Genomic DNA, 21,636 nt, shown 5'->3' on the forward strand with positions numbered 1-21,636 from the left:
TTCCAACTTATTTGAATACAATTTCCTTCTTTTTCTGTTCTCGGTGTTAATAGAGATGTAATGGAGAGACAGACACACTGGCTGTTAACATGGAAAGAGATACATTAAAGAAAGAGATGCACAGATGCACAAGATGCCATCTGACACGGTGAGAGTATATCTATTAAGCCTTTGAGGGCTCTTGATGGTTTTGATTCTTCTGTATCTCATTATTGTTCCATGAAATACTGAGTACTATGGCTTTCTTTCTTTCTTTCTTTCTTTCTTTCTTTCTTTCTTTCTTTCTTTCTTTCTTTCTTTCTTTCTTTTTCTTTCTTTCTTTTTTCTTTCTTTCTTTCTCTTTCTTTCTTTCTTTCTTTCTTTCTTTCTTTCTTTCTTTCTTTCTTCTTTCTTTTTTAAAAGATTTTATTTATTTATTCATGAGAGACACGAAGAGAGAGGCAGAGACATAGGCAGAGGGAGAAGCAGGCTTCCCGCAGGAAGCCCTCTCTTTTTTTTTTTTTTTAATGAAAAGTCTCAGCTTACATTTTTTAAAAAAACATTTTATTTATGAGAGAGAGAGAGAGAGCAGGAGCCAGGGTGAAGGGCAGAGGGAGAATGAGAAGCAGACACCATGATGAACAGGGAACCCAGTGAGGGGCTGGATCTCAGGACCTTGAGATCACAACCTGAGCTGAAGGCAGATACTTAACTGAGTACCCAGGCACTCCGCTGCTCACAATTTTATGTATTCACTCTTCTCATCATACTTGAAGGGGAAAACCTGCCTAAAGGCACCAAGATGTATTACTTAGACTTCTTGTCTCCATTGTCAGGTAATAAAACCTTGCCTCTGACCACAGTACCTTCAGACCTGAGCACAAGCGACTCTGTGGGTGTTCCTCCAACTCTTTCCCGGATGCCATCTCCATGCTTTTGACCATCTGATGGCATGAGTCAAACTCACTAAGCTGTATCCATGAGTGCTTCAGCTGCTCCTCATCAGCTGCTTTCCAGAGGGTCATGTCTTATCTGTGACCAATTAATGCACATTGTCGCAGAGTCATAGAACTTGCAGTAATAAATCAGTTGGACCAAAGATTCAGCTACTATGGCATATGTAATATCCCCACATGCTAGGGAATTTGGAGGATCACTGAAGTGAGTTATTTTCTTTGGGAGCCTAATGTTTTCTAGCTTTCTATACTAAGTAATATTACCCTTCTATAATTAATCATCACAAGGATTTGTGTCATATCCTTATTTAAAAGTTAGAAGACAGATATTTACCTCAGAGAGTGAAGCACCAATTTTGACATGAATGGAAGTTCTAAGAAATGGCAGTGCCAAGCTGTGGATTCTTGTCTCTGTGGTCTCTGGAGTCAGGATAGACTCACCCTAAATAGATACTGCTTTTGGGGAAGTATAATTCATGCAGTGTTGTGCAACTTTATAAAAGTTTCCTCCTTCTTTAGGGCCTCTGAAGGATAGCAGTAGAGTAAGGAACATTCTACAACCCCCATGTTACTGGTACACAATATTGTTATACAAGTTATATGTGAGTCTATAGTGAGTCTTCCCAGGTATTACATATACATTGATGAACATGAAGGGTTAAGAATCAAATGTTGCATGACTCCTGAGGTGAGATCACTGTCTGCTGAGTGGAGAAGGAGAACAGTCAATACAGTGAAATAAGTGAATCCCAGGGTGGATATCAGAGATTGCATCTCTGAAGATGGAGCCTCTGATTTGTTACTTCCACTACATCACAGTGAAGAGACCGTCCCACCATCAAGTTCCTCACACAGAATCCAATGACAACTCCCTTGTGTTTTCCCAGGCCGGGTGAGTGTACCTGTGATGCAAGCACAGTGGACCAGCCCTCAGAGAGCACCAAGCTGTCAGATGAAAGCCTGAAGTCCCCGCCCTCTTCTCATGACACAGGCTATGATGACATTAATATGTAAGGGATACTATATTTGGGGGTTGGTGGGGGAGAAGATTTTGGATCTTGTCCTTCTATCTCATAGAGATCCATGAAAGCAAAGACATTTAGATTATTTGCTTAAGTGCCCACATATTCTTTCTTTTTTGTCACTATAATTTTTTATTTGAGATAGTTTAAGACTCATGGGAAGTAGCAACAAATGTACAAAAGGAGCAAAAATGAACACTCAATACAGATTTTCCAAATGATAATACCCTTTATAAAAATAGTCATTGTCAAAACCAGGAAGTTGACATTGACCCAGTACTATTAATTCGGATTACAAACTTTGTTTCAAGGCAATATTTGACAGCCTGGAAAATATTGCTGACAAGCTCAAGAAATCTTCTGTCCTGCTTTATCTATCCACCTCTTCTCAACGCAATGTTTCCACATAGGGGACCATGGCTAATAGTACTCCATGAAACACTTTATTTGGTTGAACCAATGCCACATACTCCAATGCCAGTCTCTGTTCAATTGGACTGTAGCAGATGATTCTGGTCAGGGCTATCAAGAGAAATCTTGCCACAATAGGCATAATTTCATATCCGGGGTGTCTAATATGGAAACCATTGGCTCTTTGTGGTGTTTGGCCACTTGAAATATGGCTAGTTCAAGTGAGGAACTGATTTTCTACTTTACTTACTTGAAATTTAAGTTTAAATAGGCACACGTGGCTAGTGGCTATCATATTAGTGTAAGTCTTGGCCCAAGGACATTCCCTGCTCCTAACCCCATCTTGATCCCAGCCAGCCAAGGGAGACCAGAGCCCAGCTCTCCAATATGAAGAAGAAATCACCTAGCATAGGGCTTTCCTGTTCCATACCTGGATGAGGATCTCCTGTGGAAGAAAATAAGACTGATATCCATCGTCTCCTTCCCCCCTAGTATTCTCACATGTCTGTCACTGTGAGGAAGCAGGAGGTAGAAGAGGAGCATTAGTACTGCGCGGATTCTTACAGCACATACATAATCTCACTGATGTCCTAGAATTTCAATTGATCACAATAGGGTCCCATTCTCTTGGGCACCAGTGATGGGTGAAGGTTGAATATGAGCTAGGAGTCTTCTCTTCTTCCTAAGTACTCAATAAGGTCACTTAGGTCCACAGCCTAATACGAAACAAAACCTTCCAGCAAATACTAGGTGTTGAGAAACAACTGATTCTGCTTCCTGGACATGGAGAGAGCAATATTGAGTGGGACACAGAGATAGGATTAAATGCATTGTAATGAAGGGGGAGATGGAGTCAAGGGCTTGAGAGAAGATTCTCCTAAAGACAAAGCATGAGGTCTAGGGCTTTTAACATAAAGTCATGTGGAGAGACTGTCCTGCCACCAAACCTCCATGCTGTATTCATAACACAACTTTTGTTTTGTTTTCCAGACTGTTAAAAAGAATACAATCAATCTGTCTTGGTAATGAGACATCTCCGGCAGTGCTTTTTAAAAGAAGAATTTTAACGGACCTACAACTGGGCCACACTGGTTTTCTAAGTTGGTTACATAAGGACAAGTCTTCCAAGTAAGAAGAATGATTACTTGGGGAAAGGTGATGGTAGTATTGGATTCTGCTCCTGGATATCACAGGGGCACATGAGAATCAGGGAAGTTGGGGTAATTTACATAGGAATCAGGGAGAGAATAAATGAGCTTATCCAATCTTACCAAAATATTCAGAAATTTCTGAATGAGGCAGGTACCTCTTCTTTCAGGAAGGTGTCTTTTTTTTTTTTTTTCGATTTTATTTATTCATGAGAGAGAGAGAGAGAGGCAGAGACACAAGCAGAGGGAGGAGCAGACTCCATGTAGGGAGCCCAACATGAGACTCAGACCCAGGCCTCCAGGATCATGCCCTGGGTCAAAGGCAGCCTAAACCTCTGAGCCACGTGGGCTGCCTTTTCTTTTTTTTTTCCCCAGGAAGGTGTCTTGACAAGCTATACACCAACAGGCAATAACTGATGCAAAGATCACTGTGTCATTGGTTGAGCTGGGAACCAATGCAAATAACTAACTTGGTGCTCTGGGAAACTGGCTGCTGATGAGGCTGAAGGATGGAATGAAGTCCCTGACATGGTGTGCTGGAGAGTGTTCAACACCAGCCTCCCCAGGGGAGAGGGGGGAGAGCCTTTACTTACAGTATTTGCCAATTTCCATGGGGTGACTACTTCCATCATCGTGTATTTCAAAGTACAAACATGATGTCTGTTAATACAGAGTTGGAAATAGCTGTGCAGTAGCCTGTTATTACAGAGATTTTCACTACACAGATAACATAATTGTAGATAACTTCAAAAGGGCAGAGGTATGGCTGGCTCAGTCAGGGAAGCATGCAACTTTTGATCTTGGCACCCTGAGTTCAAGCCCTGGTTGAGTGTAGAGATTAAAAAGAAAAAATATATGTACTTAAAAAACACCGAGTATAGTATGATGTAGTAAAATTATTACAAAGGAATGTTTCAGCATTTATTACCTTTGTCAGTGATATCGTCTATTTATTTATTTAAAAGATTTTATTTATTTATTCATGAGAGACACAGAGAGAGTGGCAGAGACATAGACAGAGAGAGAAGCAGCTTCCATGCAGGAAGCCTAATGTAGGACTCGATCCTGGGACCCCAGGATCATGCCCTGAGCCAAAGGCAGAGGCTCAACAACTGAGCCACCCGGGTGTCCCAATATAGTCCATTTAAATGAAAATTGTATATGATTTAATTTTTACTAATATCCATGTTTAACAACCTACCCACAAAATCCCTGGAAAATTTAACATTCAGATACCATGACCTGGGATGAACTGACTCCCACTCACCAGTGCCTTCCTCCTAAGTTCCACCCTCAGCCACCACTGGACCCCAGTGTGCACAAGCTCCATAAGCAAACAGAAGGCTATGTATTTACCCTCAGCTTGGCATGGGCCTAACATAATCCATGGCTGATTTTGTAGCCTCAGACAGCACCAAGACTCAGGAGGGCAGGTCAAGGTTCTCTCACATGGCTTGCCCAAAACCCTTTTGAGAAAAGAGCCACAGATTCTTTCTTTGAACTCCACTTCTCCAAATGTGTATTCTTTTTAGCCTTAGTCTATGTATCAATATCTCTGTGAAAATTCCTCTCATGTTCAAGTGAATAGACATATCAAGGAATATAAGGAATCCAGGGATCAAGGATTACGTACCTACAGCAAGAAATCAAGAGAATCTCAGCAAACGTAAATGAAAGTAGACGACATTTCATGATGCAGTGGCAGCAATCATGCAATAACTACTGTACCCACAGAGATCAGTGCTTTTGTTCCTCTTTCATCACCCCCCTTCTTAGGAGCCAGGACTCTTGCCCTGTGATTCCCCTGGTCTTGATTCCTTCCACATTTCCAGTTCCTCAAGACAGAGATTGGAGTGAGTTGGTTGTCCTCTTCCAGAAAATATCACCTGCATTAGAGCAGATTATCACAGCCAGGCACTAGCTTCATGTACCAGTAGCTCACCCTATAGATCATGGTTTTGGCTAAATATTGGAGTCATTTGAGAAGTTTTAAAAGTAATGATGTGGAGGTCCCACTCTCGTCTCCTGAGTTAATTGGTCTGGGCTGTGACCTGTGTATTGGGGGATTTTTAAAGCTTCCAAGGTGAAGTCAGTTTGGTCACCACTACTCTGGGGGCATGTATTGCACCCATGAGTCAATTACTAATTCAGTGCTTTTATTCCAACAGTTAGGACACCAAGGATTGAGTGAGTGAGTGAGTTATTTATTTATTTAACCAAATGACCCCAAAGGTTTATTTGACTAAATTCTATTTCATACATAAGCATGACAGCCTCCTCTATTAGACTTCAGCAGTTAAGAAAAAATCAAAACAAAACAAAACCAAAAAACCAAGCAGCCTCATCCAGAAAAGTGCAAATGCCAAGGGTGAGGGTCGCCTATAGTGTTACTGCAAGATAAATACACATTTTTTAAAGCCCCCTCTCCTTCTGGCCATATCAACTTTCAATTCCAACCACTAAATATAGACAAATTTTCCAAAAGTCATTTCTTATCTTCTCTGAGATTCTTAAAGCCATCGTCATCCACCTCCGTTCGATTTTCCTGAATGACTTTAAGTAGGTCATCTGTAGAGTCTCCCTGAATGATGATTTCATCTTCTTGTGTTACTCAGGCACCACAGGAGAATTTTTGATCTAAAAAATTCTGTTTCTGTTTTAAAAAATGTTTTTAGATTTTATTTATTTAAATATCTTTTATTTTTTTAACATGCTGTTACATATCTTTTCCCCCCTGGGAATGTTGGCAATCCTCACGTTTTGTGTCCCGTCTCCTTTTTTTTCTTTATTTGACCCTTTCTACCTCTCTTCTGAATTTCTTCTATTCTCCTTCCCCACTGTGCCCTAACCCTCACTTATCCAGCTTCTTGTTTCCATGATTTTCTCCAGTAAGTTTTGGAAACTCATTTAGAACATTCTTCTCTAAGCACTGTGGACACTTAGCAACATTGGGCACATATATTCACAGGGCTGTGTTGGTAATGAACAGTCCCACAGTAAAGGACTCAGAGTGGGTAGCATGCCTCTAACTAGCCCATGGGTATAGCCCCCCAGATCTTCAATACCACTGGATTCAGAAAAAATAGCAATCATCTCACAAAAACCAAGATGGTTACAGAACCCCTGTCGTCTCCACTCCTCCACTACTGCCAGGTGAAATAACAAATGCCCAATCAGAGCCATTTAAACAAAAGAAGTTAGGTATGAGCACTTTGGATACTCATATAATAGGAGAAGAGGCAGAATGGTCAAGACACATTTGCCTGGAGAGATCCTCTCTTAGTTCTACTCTCCGTATCCTAGTCATCTCTTTTTTGAGAGTCTAATAGAACTGTTCCTGAGAACATTCTGTGATGATGAAAATGTTCTGGCGCCTGGGTGGCTAAGTGGTTAAGCATCCACCTTCATGCCCAGGGCATGATCCTGGAGTCCTGGGATCCAGTCCCACATCGGGCTCCTTGCATTAAGCCTGCTTCTGCCTCGGTCTCTGCCAATCTCTCTCTCTCTGTGTCTCTCATGAATAAATAAATAAAATCTTAAAAAAAAAAAAAAACGGAAATGTTCTAGCCTGTGTTAGCCAATATGGTAGACATTTGCCACATGTAGGTATTAAGCACTTGAAATGTGGATAGTATAGCTGAGAGCTCAATTTTAATTTAATATCATTGAATTTAATTTAATTGAAAGTTTAAATGACACTTTCTGGATCATAGCCTTTGTTTGGGCAAACAGCTCTAGTTTGTAATCACGTCCTCCTCATTTCTTTTGGTGAACTGATAATTTTTTAAAGAGTTTATTAAGATTTCATTAACAGATTTTAAATAATCTCCACACCGGGTGTGGGGCTCAAACTCACGACCCCAAGATCAAGAGCCATATGCTCCATTGATTGTCAGGCACCCCTTGTGAAATGATTTCTAATATTTTTCTTATTTTTGACACTCAAGGGCCCAAACTGGCATGAAATGGACAGCCCAGAAATTGCCACTGCCAGAAGGATCAGGTAATTGTCTAATATAGACATGAAGCCAGGCACGTGTGTATTGGGCTGATAGAAATGTCCTGTGGATTTACATGGAGAAGACAATTTGAAGTCCTTTGTGGTGGTGACAATCAAAAGCAATTTTTCTTATCTGTAACACCATCCTCCCTACAACTTAAATGGGAATATGAAGTAGCTGTAACCTCGGATACTATATCTGGAATAGACTCCGTATTCCAAACACTCGATTACGGACATTAAACGCATTGTCTTCTTATTATCCATGGAAACTCTATGAGTGGATCATAGAGCCTCTATTTCAAAGATAAAGAAAGGAACCCAAGGGGTGAGAAATCTCCAGCCACTAGGTGAGGTGTGGCAGCATTGGATTGTGTTTGGGTTCATTTAAAAGGGCCTGCTATCTTTTACCCTAATCCATGCTAACTAAGACTTCAAAAACTGAACAATGTATGATCTTTTGTGACATTTATACTCTGAATGGCTTTGGGCTAGGAAACATTCCTATTGTAAGCGTGTACTAGGGCTGGCCTAGCAAAATAGCCAGTCTAGGGGACTTAAACAACAGAAGGTAATTTTCTCATAGTTCTGGAGGTTAGAAGTCTCAGCTCACCTGCTGACACATTCAGTCTCTGGTGAAGGTTGTCTTCCTGGCTTGTAAGTGGCCACCTTCTCCTGGGGTTCACATGGCCTTTCCTCTATGTATCAAGAAAGAGAGTGAGATAGAAAGATTGGTCTCTCTTCCTCTTCATGTAAAGGACACCAGGACACCAGTCCTATTGGATTAAGAGTTCTTTCTTATAGCATCTGTTCACCATTAGAACTCTTTTATAGACTCCATTTTCAAAATCAGCACCTAGACCAGCACAAAATTTATCACCATTGGTTGGAAAACTTTACCCAACATGACTGTCCTACATCCTGTCAATACTTGCTCCACCTCTCTGTGCTCATTGCTGGAAACTTTCCCACAGTATGTCAAAGCCATGTGAGATTCAGGAAAACAAGGGCACTGAATTGGCTGTATCTTGATGCTCAGTCCAGCTCCTGAGCTACCAGGCACATGGTGACAGGGTAACCTCATCTGTACTCACCTTAGTAGCTGACGTTGTGTGCTATTTTCTCGAGGAACCAAAATTCAGAGCAGTTCTATAAGGTCAGGTAGCATTAGTCTCTCCATCTTACACAGGAGGAAAAAAACTCAGAGAGTTTAGGTGACTGTTTGAGACTTTTCATTGTTCCTATACAAAATCCCTACTCTCTGTGAAATGAGATTCCCTCCTTTATAATTCTTGATAAACCGTAAACCAATTTTGTCAGAGCATAGTATATCAGAGACTTCTATTGTCCAAGATACAGATATTTGTTCTACGCCAATCGTCTTCTCCCAGAGCGTGGGCAGTGTGAATGGAATCCAGTAGCGCGTGTGTAGATGGTCTCCAAGCAGTGCTGGGAAGCCTTCCCAGTTGGGTGGTGGAACCGCTCAGGGAACCAGGGGATGGTCTGGGGTGCCTCCAGTTGGATGGTGGTGAACACTACAGTCAACCGGTGTGCTTTTGTGTCTTCAGCTTTTAGGGACTTGCCTTCCTTCACCAGCATCAGATATCAGCTGCTCCTTGGGTCCATGTAGAAATTTAGCTGCTGTGGTGCCTGGCTGAGGCAAATATCACCCCCAGCCAAAGCTGTCCATCTGGGCTTCCTTCTAAAATGTGGGAGTGCAGTTTCAGTAACAACAAAGAACATTCTCATGCCTTCCTTTTCTGGATTCAAAGATCAAAGTGCCCTGTTCTTGCCACACATCCTTCTCTCTGACATCTAGATTGCGAACAGCACATGTGCCATTGAACCTCCAGGGCTCCTTCAGATCAGGCCTTTTCTAAGAGTCTGCATTTGACACATGCAATGTTTATTTTTCAGAAGATACTAGCTTAGGAGTGGCGACACTAGTGCCCATCCAGGCTGCTCAACTGTCTGCTGGGGTTGAACCAGTTTGTAAAAGTTATCAGTTCCTGGGACCTGAAGGAAATGTGGATATTGAGTTGATTGATAAGTGTGCAAACAGATACAGGTAAGAATGGGAGACGCTAATTGTTTCAAAGAATTCTACTATAAAGGAAGTAAATGCTGTGTGATATTTACTCATATACACCTACATGATAGGATACATGATCCATCCCTATGGACATCTGAAATTTTGTCAGTGTTCTCTGTATTCTATGCACTGAGTTGGTATTTTAATTTCAACATATGTAGAATACAGAGAAACTGGGGCCCAGAAAACCTAATGAAGTCCCCAGAGGTTCCTACAGTTGTGAAAATCACAGATGGGTCTTGCACCTGGCTCCACCCAAACACCACATCTCTCTGCACTTGTGTTCTTTCAATCAAAGTTCTGGGGTTAGCCAGCATGACTATCACTCTGGCTCTTTTCAGCGCCCACTTTCCTGCGGCTGGCTTCTATCTGTGGCCAGCGGTAGGCCTTGGCTTCTTGGTAACAGCAGCAGTGACTGTGAAGATTGCTTTTGATTCTTGGAATCAACGCCTGGGCCTGACATTACAGCACCAGGAGCAGTGGATGGCGGCAGGGCCTTTGTTTGAGATCTCTGTGGAGCCTGAGGGGGTCATTGCTGAAATCCACCTCCCCCACATTGTCTCCCTCCCAGGTAAAGAGGGACGAGGGGAGGCAGTGGGCCAGTGGGAATGTTATCTGATGGGCTTTGTGGTTGTCCTACAGCAAATGAGGTCGATGTCTCTTGGTTCCAAGTCGCCCATTTTAAGGATGAAGGAATGGTCCTAGAACCGCCAAGCCGAGTGGAGCCTTTCTATGCCGTGCTGGAAAACCCCAGCTTCTCTCTGATGGGGATCCTGCTGAGATTCGCCAGTGGGACAGGTGTTTCTGTCCCCATCACGTCCTTGACACTGATCTATTATCACTTCCACCCTGAAGATATTAAATTTCACTTGTACCTCATCCCCAGTGACCCCTTGTTAACGAAGGTAAGGCTGGAGAAGCTGTGAGAATTACATGGCAGTTTTTCACCTTGGACCTTCCAACTCTGTATTAAACAGAAAAGTGAAGGCACAGCTTTCACTGATAGAAGCATGAATCACCCTCCCTGAGGTCATTCTGCAGGTGCTGCCTCTTGAGCCATGTGCAAGGATCTGCAATAGGAATTCTGTTCTTCTGAAAATGGAGCTGCCTTCTCTGGGTTTTACGGAGAAGGAAAATACGAGATGAGACTTATGGGGACTGGCAGAGAGTAATGCAGAGATTTCATTGAGGAATTTCAAAGTAATAGGATCTAATTTAAATACCCTCCCCAAACATACACGATACATGCACACCCCTCTGAAGTCTTTTCCCTGTGCAGTGGTATCTCCCTCCAGCACATTTGTGATAGGCTCAGAGTCCCCCAACCATTCCTGGGTTAGTGCTGAAGCAGATACACCGGTCTTTGTCGCTGGAGAGCTACTGCTTTCCCACATAAAGTATCACTTCTGTCCCTCATCCTGGATCGAGAGGTTCCAGGGGAAGGTTCATTTGATTCTCTAACAATTGGTTTATCCTCCTTCAGCCCCAAGAGAGACAGATGCATGCCTGGTAGTCATTAGGGTTGTGAGTAACTGTGGGTATTTAAAATACAAGAGAAAATATTTTAATCTGGATGCTAGAGATGACCATTCCTGGGCTATGCAGGAAAAGATAACCGTAGCAAAAACCAAAACAAAGTCTTAAATGACTCTTCTTACTATTGTGGACACACCCTAGTCCCCAGACTGGCCTTTCTTCCTCCCTTGACCCCAAATCTCATAGGATCACTTGCTCTACTTTATTGTTGAGTAGAAACAATGAGATGGAATGACCTCATTTTCCTATCATCACTTTGTAGATCTAATTCTGTACTGGCTTCACTACCCCTAGCCCTGTCGTGGGCAGTGGGCAGAGATTAGCCTGCTTACTACTTGCTAGAGGCTCAGATCTGAGACTCTCCTGGATCCCATTCCCTCTGGCCTTCCTGGGAGGACGCTACACCAGGAAGGATCTGCTGTCGCCTCCTCCATCAGTGTCTCCTACCCTGGCTTCCCATTCTATGAGCAACCCCAGATTGACCATAGCTACCATATTAGAGAAATGTTTTCCTTCACCTCTGAATGTCCATTTCTCTCTTCTGCTACTTGGCAAATGGATCATCAGCTTCATGGGCCCCCCGGTCTGGACATTCCTCAGTGCTCACTCTGCCCTCAGATGCTTCTTGCTGGGTTACAGTATCTCTATTCCCTCAAATGATTCTGTTCAAAGTCTCCATTGGATGATTCTTCCCTGCAGTCTGGTAGCATGTGTGCTGTTGGCCTCACCCATCCTTGGAAAGAGTCCTGTCTAGAAGTCCTTCATACCCTATTTCCCCAATCTCCATATTAACTGTTATGGTCCCTCTTCCAATGGCTTCCACAAGACACTTGCTCTGAAATCTCTCACCTCCTGGACTCACTGATGGCCTTAGTGACTCTTCTGGATCCTGTCACCAAAGTCCATGGAAGAGGAAGATTCCTAAATCTGTATCGCTGTCCTCGACCCTCCAGAGCTTTGTGAACTGCCTGACTTAATGTGTCCACTTGAGTGTCCAGGAGAATACCTAGAATACCTAGCCTCGTGTATTACTTCCTTTCTTCCCCAAAGCTACCCTGCTCTTTCAACTCTCTTCCCATAGGGGATATCCAACCAAGTTCCACTAAGTCACTCAAACCCACATCTAGAGTTTATCTTCAATCCCTCTGTTTCATTTTCTTTCCTCCTCCAATGTATCCTCCATATCAATGACTTCTACAAAAGAAAAAAAAATCAATGGGTTTTACTGTCGTAATATTGCATGAAATTTTATTGGAGCTTGCAATCTATAGAGCCAGAGACAATAAGTGTGGAGATGCGTGAGTTCAGCTCTCTGCTTTCAGAAGTCACTTTCATAATGTCACTGGAGCCAGTTTCCTTTCCTTATCACCACCGGCAGTGGTGTCCACCTCCTTCACGGACTTCTGCTGGAAATAGGACTCAGGCCTTCAGACTTCTTTTCTATCTGACTTCTACTTTTTATCTGCCAACAGGGAGATCTCGTACAAACATAAATATCCCAACACTTCTTGGCCTAGACTCTTCTCTAAATCCTTATTACACTTTGAACATAAACCAAGTCATCTCTTTGTCCGTAGTGTCATCTAGCCCAAGCTGTAATCATTGTGTCTATTTATTTCTTTCCATTGGTCTCATGAATCTCTTTATTTACTTATTGTCTGTTTCTTTGTAAATTATAAATAACCTCTTAATCACAGGTTAGTTAAAAGCACAATGTAAGGCCTACTATAGACATTCATGAAATGTTGACAGAAGGAATGAAATGTGGTCTGTCTTCCTCTATACAGAGGGGAAGAGAAGAGGGCAAATCTTTTCTTCATTTGAAAACACAAGACAACCTCAAAATGCCACTTTTGCCCTGAGAATGTTCCCTGTTTACATCAGGAGCAGCACAATCCTATATATTAGCCCCTAGCCATGCTTGGCTGCTGAGTCCTTCAATTTAGAGATGCTACAAATTTAAATTATGCAATAAACCTTTTTTAAATCCACTAAAATTTTGAAGACAGAGTATGAAGAAAAATGCACATGTTATTTAAATAGTATATTGATTACATGTTTAAAGAAATATATGTGGGGTTATATGAAACGTATCATAAATATATTACTAACAGTATTTTCATCTGCTTCCTTTTGCTTTTTTAAAAAATGTGGCTCCTTGAAAAGTTGAAATTACACTTGGGGCCTGTGTTATATCTGTCTCAGCGTGGTGCTCCAGGAAATCCATTGCTCCAGTCAACAAATATTTATTCTGTGCATTACCTATTCCAAGCAGTATTTAGGGGCTGGGGATGCCTCAGTGCACAAAACAGACAAAAGCAGGACAACCAAAGATTATTTGGAAGATGCAAATGTTTTGCTACAAGAAAAATATATGTGCCTATGACAAGTGCTATTAAAAAAAAAAAGGCAGGTAAAGGGAATTACCTTTAATCCATAAAACAAGCTAAGTACAGGAGTATGTCCCACTATCTGCAGAAATCTGCTCTTAATGATAACCGTCAATTTTTAAAAAAGATTTTATTTATTTATTCATGAGAGACACAGAGAGAAAGAGGCACAGGCAGAGCCAGAAGCAGGCTCCATACAGGGAGCCTGACGTGGGACTCGATCTTACGTCTCCAGGACCACACCCCGGGCTGAAGGAGCACTAAACCACTGAGCCACCCGACTGCCCATAACCGTCACTTAAAAAAAAAATTATTTATTTATTCATGAGAGGCACACACAGAGAGAGGCAGAGACATAGGCAGAGGGAGAAAGAAGCAGGCTCCTCGCAGGGAGCCCAATGTAAGACCCGATCCCGGATCCCAGGATCGTGCCCCAAGCTGAAGGCAGATGCTCAACTGCTGGGCCAACAAGGAATACGCACCGCCCCACGTTTTTTCTTTTTCTTTTTTTTTAGATTTATCTATTTATTCAAGAGAAGCACACACACACACACACATACATACACACACACACAGAGGTAGAGACATAGGATAACCCGTCAATGTTATAGTGATGTATTTGGTTATTTTAGTTCCAATCTCTTATTACCATAATTTCTTTTAAATGTGTCTAATCATTTAAAATACTTTTTAAAAAGATTTCTAGAGTAATCTCTACCCTAACCTGGGGCTCGATTTCAACACTCTGAGTTGGAGTGACATGCTCTACTGACTGAGCCAGCCAGGCACCCCTAAAATAATTCTTTATCAGAGATGGCATGACACATTACTGTCTTTCCTCCTTCCTTTTCTTTTTATCCCTGTGGAGCTGTTACTCTTTACTAGCATGTGTGTAGTGACTCCTTGAGAGCCCATTGCCTCCCTCCCCTGCCTCTGCCCCACCGGAGTTTCATTCCCTTCCTGATACAATTTGAAAGTTTTCTTCCACTTGATCTTCCAGGTCCAATTCGTGTATCAGCATTGGACATCCTTCCCTTCAAACGGATATACGGATTTCTTTTAACATGAATCAAATAGGCAGATAAATGTATTGCTCCCTAATTTTCACAGTAGACACACCTTGTATACAGCACCCAGATCGAGAAGTGGAACATCACTAGCTTCTCCTTCCCCTTCCTGCCTCCTTCTCATCACTCACCACCAAGAGCATTTACTAAGTGAACACTTACACGGTAAATGATTTTGATAGTGATTCCTGCTCGTTAATTCCATAAAGTGTCTATTGAGCTTTGCTGAGACTCTCAAATGCTGTTATTATTTTGTTGTTTCAGTTCTATTCTGTGTCTTTGGAGGTTCCTCAAATAGTTCCAAAGGCTCCTCTGCTCTGTTTCTGGGCCTCTCTGGTGATGTCACAGCAGTATTGGTGCACAGGTAGTAGAGCACTTCATGGGGTAGCAGCCTTGTGATGCAGGGAAGTCTTCTATTCCCTCATCCCTCATAGATCCAGCTGCAAACTGGATGGTCCCCTGCCAGGGCAAACAGAAAGAATTGTCTTTGTCTGCAGCTTTGAGGAGCACTCAGACAATTCCTGCCACATTATAGGAAGAATGATCAATCTATACAGAGATTTGTGATAAAAAGAATTGTCTTGGGAGGAGGCACCTGGATGGCTCAGTTGTTTAAGCTTATGACTTTTCATTTTGGCTTAGGTCATGATCTCAAGGTCACGATATGGAGCCACCAAGTCAGGCTCTGCCTAATGTAGAGACCGCTTAGGATTCTCTCTCCATTTAACCCCCGGCCCCCCAAAAAAAGATATAAATCCCTTGGCTCTGAGATAACAACCAGTAAAATTTTGTTAATACATCCCTCCATGGGGCACCTGTATGACTTAGTCGGAGGAGAATGCAACTTTGAGTCTCAGGATTGTAAGTTTGAACCACCCATTGGGTGTAGAGATTTCTTAAAAATAAAATCCTAAGAGAACTATATCTCCTCATGCACAGAGGCATAAATCTTTACATCATTTGAATCATATCATACATGCTACTTATACAACATATGGAGGACTTTGTGTGCCACTACCTTTGCTTTATTACTTTTAGCTTTGTCCTCTGATTTGCTTCTGCTTCTTCCTCAGGCAATAGATGATGAAGAAGCTAAGTTTCATGGTGTGCGTCTGCAGACCTCACCCCCAGTGGACCCCCTGAATTTTGGTTCCCGTTATATCGTGTCCAGTAATGCTCATCTGGAGATAATACCTGAGGTTGGTAGAATTGAATCTAACTCAAATTTAACTCAGGCTTCAAAATGTTATGTTCTTCAGAAAACAATGGAAAACTAATGCAGGGTCAGTAGCTCCGGTGATTATTCTCTGAACCACACCCTGATAAGAGCTTGGCTACCTTCCCTTTCAGGGATAATAGTATTTCTGAAAATTGTACCCTTAAACGCTGTTGACCATCCTCCCTCTTTTCACCCTCAACCAGCTATTAGACTGTGTAGGAAACGATTATATTTCAGTGGCCAGTTCACTGTTGTCAAACAGGTCTTTCCACACACCTGCCCCCCCTCCCACCCTCTGATGCTTTAATTCAAGTGGTGTGTTTCCTCTAGGAGTTGAAATTATCCTACAGGAGTCCTGGAGAAATCCAGATATTCTCCAAAGTCTATGCTGGGAAGATGAAGGAACCAATCATAGTTGAAATTGCTGAAAAAAGACACAAGACTTTGGTCTGGCGCACTTTGGTGAAGCCAGGTAGGTGACAATATGAGTCTAAAATTTGGGGGGAGGAAAAAAATCATGCACCTCTCTCCCCTTGGTTGTAGTGTAGTGTGTCAGAGGAGAAGGTCTGTGTATGGTCCCAACTACAGTTTATAGTCAATGTTGCATTGAAAAAAGTGTTGGCACTGGTCTTGTGTGCCTGGGATAGAGGGGGCTGTTGGAGTTGAAAATTGGAACCTCTCCTACCTAGGATATGTTGCACAGGATTCTGATTCATAAGAATCGGAAGGTGCATAAACTTGGTTTAATCCTATCTTTTGGGCAATTTTATACTTGTTGACATAAATGGAGACTAAGCAGCTGCTGAAGGAGGGAGGACATAAAATGTCTCAGAACTTTAAACAACAGCAGAACTTTTAGAAAGAAAACGTAAGACCATGTTGAAGGCTTAATGATAAACACAATTTAGTTATTTTCCCAAATGGTTGCTCCAGTCAGCAAATGTCCCACCGACTTACAAGTGTGTTCAACTTACAGTTTCTGAACTGTCAACAATTTCAGTGTTCTAGAGTTTAAAGAATATCAACACTTATTGATCAATGTACTCACTAAATGATGGCATTTCATGTCAAAAATACATTTACTTAGAGGATAATGACGAAGAGTATGATCATTTTTACTGTACCTTTCGCATTTCCTCACGTTGACTTCTAAATAGAAATAGAAATAGAAAGGAAAAATGAGTTCCCTCCTTGGATGCATTTCCTTAATAGGTAGTAAGTGATCTTCTACTTAATTGGGTGCCATTGGTATATGATGTTTCAATGGGATCTTTAAGTTAGGAAGTAGAGTTAAATTACTTTAGTGGGTTACATCAAAGACCAGAGAAACTACAGGGTTGCCTGAATGGCTCAGTCAGAAGAACGTGTGACTCTTGATCTCGGGGTTGTGAGTTTGAGCCCCATGTTGGCTGTAGAGATTACTAAATGAATAAAACAAGAAGAAACCACTTACAAGAAAAGAAAAGAACACCTAGATAAAGGTATATGGTTCATTTCATTCTCCAACTTCTCCTCCTTTCCTAGTGGATCTCCAGTTTCATTCTGCAGCAGCCCCTCCTCCTCTCTCAGGTGAGTGCACTTCTGACCAAAAGTCAGAAGGATGTGTCTGATTTCAGGAGGTGTTTGAGTGGTGTGATGTGGCTCAATGAGAGATCATACCTTCTCTTCATTTACAAAGATCCAGTGGTGTCAGAGACAAAGAAGGAGCCTGAGCCACTTCAGGAGCCTCACCCAAACTCGTGAGGGGGTGTAATATGCAGACTCTGAGCATGCAACCAATCTTATTGGGGAACACATATTGCATCTGATGAACTATAGGTGAAAGTAGTTTGATATGGCGGGACATGAAACTTTAGAGGGAGAGAGGACCCATGAGACCAGAGAGGCAGGCAAGAAACAGACGTTGAAAGCATAAGGATGATGGTTGAAATCTTTTGGACATTAGGCCGAAGGCCAACGGGGGAATTTTGCAGGGTAGGTAGCAATGCATTCACTTTTCTCAAGAGTGTGGATGAATGTGGGCAAGGAACGGACAGGAAGTGGGAACCGGGTTATGAGACTGCTGTGAAAATCAAGAACAGGGATTAGCTGGGCATTGGTTAAGGTTCCTGGAGTTGGTAGGTAGCAGAGAAAGAAATGATTCAAAGTAAGGAGTCAAGAGGCACCTGGCTGCTGGCTCTGTTGGAAGAACTTGTGATTCCTGATCTTGAGGTTGTGAGTTCAAGCCCATGTTGGGAATAGAGATTACTAAAAAAGTAAAATAATAAAGCCTTTTTAACATAAGTAAATAAAATAAGGAATAAAGATCAAGGGACTCCCTTCTGCCTTCCATGTTGTTGGCTTTGACTGTCAGGCTCCACATAGTAAAAGTGACAGTCCTCCTATCTCAAAACAGATCATCCAGGAGGAGAAAGATAGCATCTCCTGATGCCCCTCAGTGAAGAGAAGACTCTCCTCAGGTGTCACATTGGCTTGAAATGGCAATAGACCCATTTCCTGGCCAGCTGGTGGTGTTGTCAGGAGGTCCAGAGAGGCAGACTAGCTAAAGAAAATCAGGCCCCACACCTGGAGTCGCAATTGGGTTCCAACCCAACCACAGATCTTGGGTAAGCATGAGCTAAGGATGATTTTACAAAGAAAATGAAAAGGATTTATGCAGGTGGTGAGTGTGTGGCACCAGCAAAAGGTCTCCACCCTTCCTATTATGCAAGCTCTTGAGCAAGAGATATCTGTCACCCGTTGTCACAAGATAAAGCTGAGCCTGGTTTTCTCTCTCTAGAAGACCTTTCAGAAGCTGCTGCCAGCCCACATCTTTGCCAGCCAAATCTCCATTCTGGCCACCATGCACTGTGAAGCATGACATCTCTCTTCCTCTTTTTCCCTTTTGGCCTGGTGGCATCTTGTATTTCATACAAGATCCTACTCCTTCAGATCTTCTTTTGATACTAAGTCTTCTGTGAAGACTTTGCTTTAAAGTCTAGTCATCCTATCCTTTCTGACCCAAAGGCTTTGGTTGCATTTTTCCCTCATGAAATCAGGGTAATTAAAAGGATCATGATGGCAAATGCAACTTACTGACTGCCTGTAGCATGCCAAATATTCAGGTATGTATATTTGTGCTTTATATACCCCATTTCTGTCTATCCCTGTGAATAGTCTTTGACTTGCTCCCCCACAGAATCATGGAGGAGGTTTGGAGCTAACATGGCAATGGCTGTTACTTCACACATCCCGCACTCATGGGGTTTCTATTCCAGCAGGTGGAAACAACAAAGCTGATTGCACAGTGTTTATCAAAATAACAGTTGTGGATGTGTTCCAAAGGAATATTAGGGGGGTTTAAGAAAGAATAATACACAGGCTCAGATCAAACATTGAATGAGTTAAAATGTTTCATTTTTTTTTATTTATTTTTATTTTTTTTATGTATTTATGATAGTCACAGAGAGAGAGAGAGAGAGAGAGAGAGAGAGAGAGAGGCAGAGACACAGGCAGAGGGAGAAGCAGGCTCCATGCACCGGGGCCCGATGTGGGATTCGATCCCGGGTCTCCAGGATCGTGCCCTGCGCCAAAGGCAGGCGCCAAACCGCTGCGCCACCCAGGGATCCCGAGTTAAAATGTTTCAGAGTGCATCGTAGATTGGGGGAAAAAAGGTGAAGTTTATGTCCAGTTAAGATTTGAGTATCGGGATCCCTGGGTGGCGCAGCGGTTTGGCGCCTGCCTTTGGCGCAGGGCACGATCCTGGAGACCCGGGATCGAATCCCACATCGGGCCCCGGTGCATGGAGCCTGCTTCTCCCTCTGCCCGTGTCTCTGCCTCTCTCTCTTTCTCTCTCTCTGTGACTATCATAAATAAAAAATAAAAATAATAAAAAAAAAGAAGATTGAGTATAAGTTGTTAAACATTGGGTAAGATGACCACAACCAATGCAGTGAGACTAGGTTAAGATGAGAATCTTTCTGAAAACAGAAAACTGATTATTCCAATTGAGGAATCATCGAATGTACAGTTACAATGATTTTTCATAGAAGCACCAAGACATCAGAGAAATCAGATCATTAAATTAAACTGTTTGGTTATAGGAGCAGATGACGGACATAACGATCTGTGCCATTGTGTTAAGAACGAAAGTTCTAATTGCATAAGTTATAAGTCGGAAGCATTCATACTTTTAGCTTCTTAAGTGGCTTAGTAGGTTAAGCATCCAACTCTTGATTTTGGCTCAGGTCATGATCTCAGGGTCACGAGATTGAGTACTTAGTTGGGTTCTAAGCACGTCATGGAGCCTGCTTAAGGTTCTCTTTCTCCCTCTGCCCTCCTCCACCTGCTGGAGCTCTCTATCTCTCAAAAAAAAAAAAAAAAAAGGCTAAAGCAGTCATGGTTGTACTGAATGAACTGAGAAACAAGAAAGTGATGAGATTTGGCCAAGGTCACACAGGTATTATATATGGGAACCAGCATGAACCCTGAGTCAGCATGATGCAAAATATCTTCTTCTCTCCAGTGATCCTGGTCTCTTCTGTGTTGTATTTAGCCACTTACATCTCTTTCTATACACTTTTTAAGAAGACCCCTGAGGGTGGAGAGCTAGTCTAGACCACCTGCACCTCCGGTATCATGCATATCAATGTATGAACTTGAAGATTGTTAGAAGATGAATAGATGAGTGTACAGCAAGATAGAGCCTCTCTAGGATTCCAATGAAAACTGGAAAGTGATGAAGGAGAGGTGCTCCAAGCTTGGAGGGAGGGGATGGGATGGGATTGAAGTAGAGGAATCATTGAGTTTCCCTAAATTCATAGTCCCCTGAAAATGGACTGGGAATCCTGAAGATGTGCATGTAAGGTCTGTCTGGGCAACATGCAAAAGAGAATGAACACTATCTATACAGAGAATTATGTCTTTAAGGGCCATCTGGGTGGCCCAGTCAGTTAAGCATCTGGCTCCTGATCTCAGTTCTGGGTTTGATCTCAGGGTCATGTGTTCAAGCCCTGAGTTAGGCTTCACACTGGGCATGGAGCTTACTTCAGGGAAAAAGGAAATATGTCTTATGTCTTATGTAGCTTGTGAACTCCATAAGAGTGCTATCCCTTTCTGAGTCTTCAACTCTTCCTTCTGCCCAGGTAAGGCCTTTCTGAAGGAGCACCACCGGCAGCTGCAAGCCAGGCTGGGAGACCTGAATGGAGTACTGGATGACCTTCAGGACAGTGAGGTCTTCACCGAGGAAGAGAAGGAGCTGGTGCAGCAGTGTCCTACACAGCAGCGGAAGAATGAGACCCTGCTGAGGATGGTGGAGAAGAAAGGGCACCAGGCCCTGGGGATCCTCTTCCAAAGCCTTCATAGAAGAGATCCTTATCTGATGTCCTACCTCAGCCAGCAGAGTTTACAACAGTGACTCAGGTGGATACTCACGAAGAGAGAATCCAGTGTTCTCCATTAAAAATGAACAAACAGGGGTGCTTGGGTGGTTCAGTGGATTAAGCATCTGACTCTTGATTTCAGGTCAGGTGTTGATCTTAGGGTCATGATGTTGAGCCCTGCATTGGGCTCAGTGCACGGCTTGGAGTGTGCTTCAGATCCTCTCCCTCTGCCCCTCCTCCCATTCACTGTGTGTCTGTTTCTCTCTCAAATGACTTGAATAAATCTTTTTTAAAAAGGAAAGAAAATGGGTAGACGAACATGTGATCATTGAGCTCAGTGTCCAAGACAAAAGGGGTCCAAGTTACACCTATCCATCACACAGGTTTTATTGAGGACTGATCTGTAACTTGGCAAATACCTATTACTGTATCCTAATATAATTTAAAATTTTTTTG

The 21,636-nt window shown here is 42.5% G+C and overlaps 1 protein-coding gene across 3 annotated transcripts; it reads left to right on the forward strand.

The window, feature by feature from the left end:
* Nucleotides 1–43: 43 nt before the first annotated feature.
* Nucleotides 44–21,486, forward strand: LOC144282974 (caspase recruitment domain-containing protein 8-like). Of its 3 annotated transcripts, none has more exons than XM_077846630.1 (11): nt 44–148; nt 1,823–1,945; nt 3,359–3,496; nt 7,464–7,519; nt 9,434–9,584; nt 9,950–10,179; nt 10,251–10,513; nt 15,675–15,800; nt 16,151–16,292; nt 17,345–17,389; nt 20,944–21,486. In XM_077846630.1, exons 1-11 carry the CDS (start codon nt 90–92, stop codon nt 21,213–21,215), a joined length of 1,605 nt encoding a protein of 534 aa, XP_077702756.1. In that variant the 5' UTR covers nt 44–89; the 3' UTR covers nt 21,216–21,486. The 3 variants fall into 3 exon arrangements, with proteins under 3 accessions (XP_077702756.1, XP_077702761.1, XP_077702767.1); XM_077846635.1 differs by having other exon boundaries at nt 9,437–9,584; XM_077846641.1 differs by lacking the exon at nt 20,944–21,486 and adding an exon at nt 18,216–19,210.
* Nucleotides 21,487–21,636: the final 150 nt, after the last annotated feature.

Source organism: Canis aureus, chromosome 1, assembly GCF_053574225.1.
Source record: "Canis aureus isolate CA01 chromosome 1, VMU_Caureus_v.1.0, whole genome shotgun sequence".
Classification (NCBI taxonomy): Eukaryota; Metazoa; Chordata; class Mammalia; order Carnivora; family Canidae; genus Canis; species Canis aureus.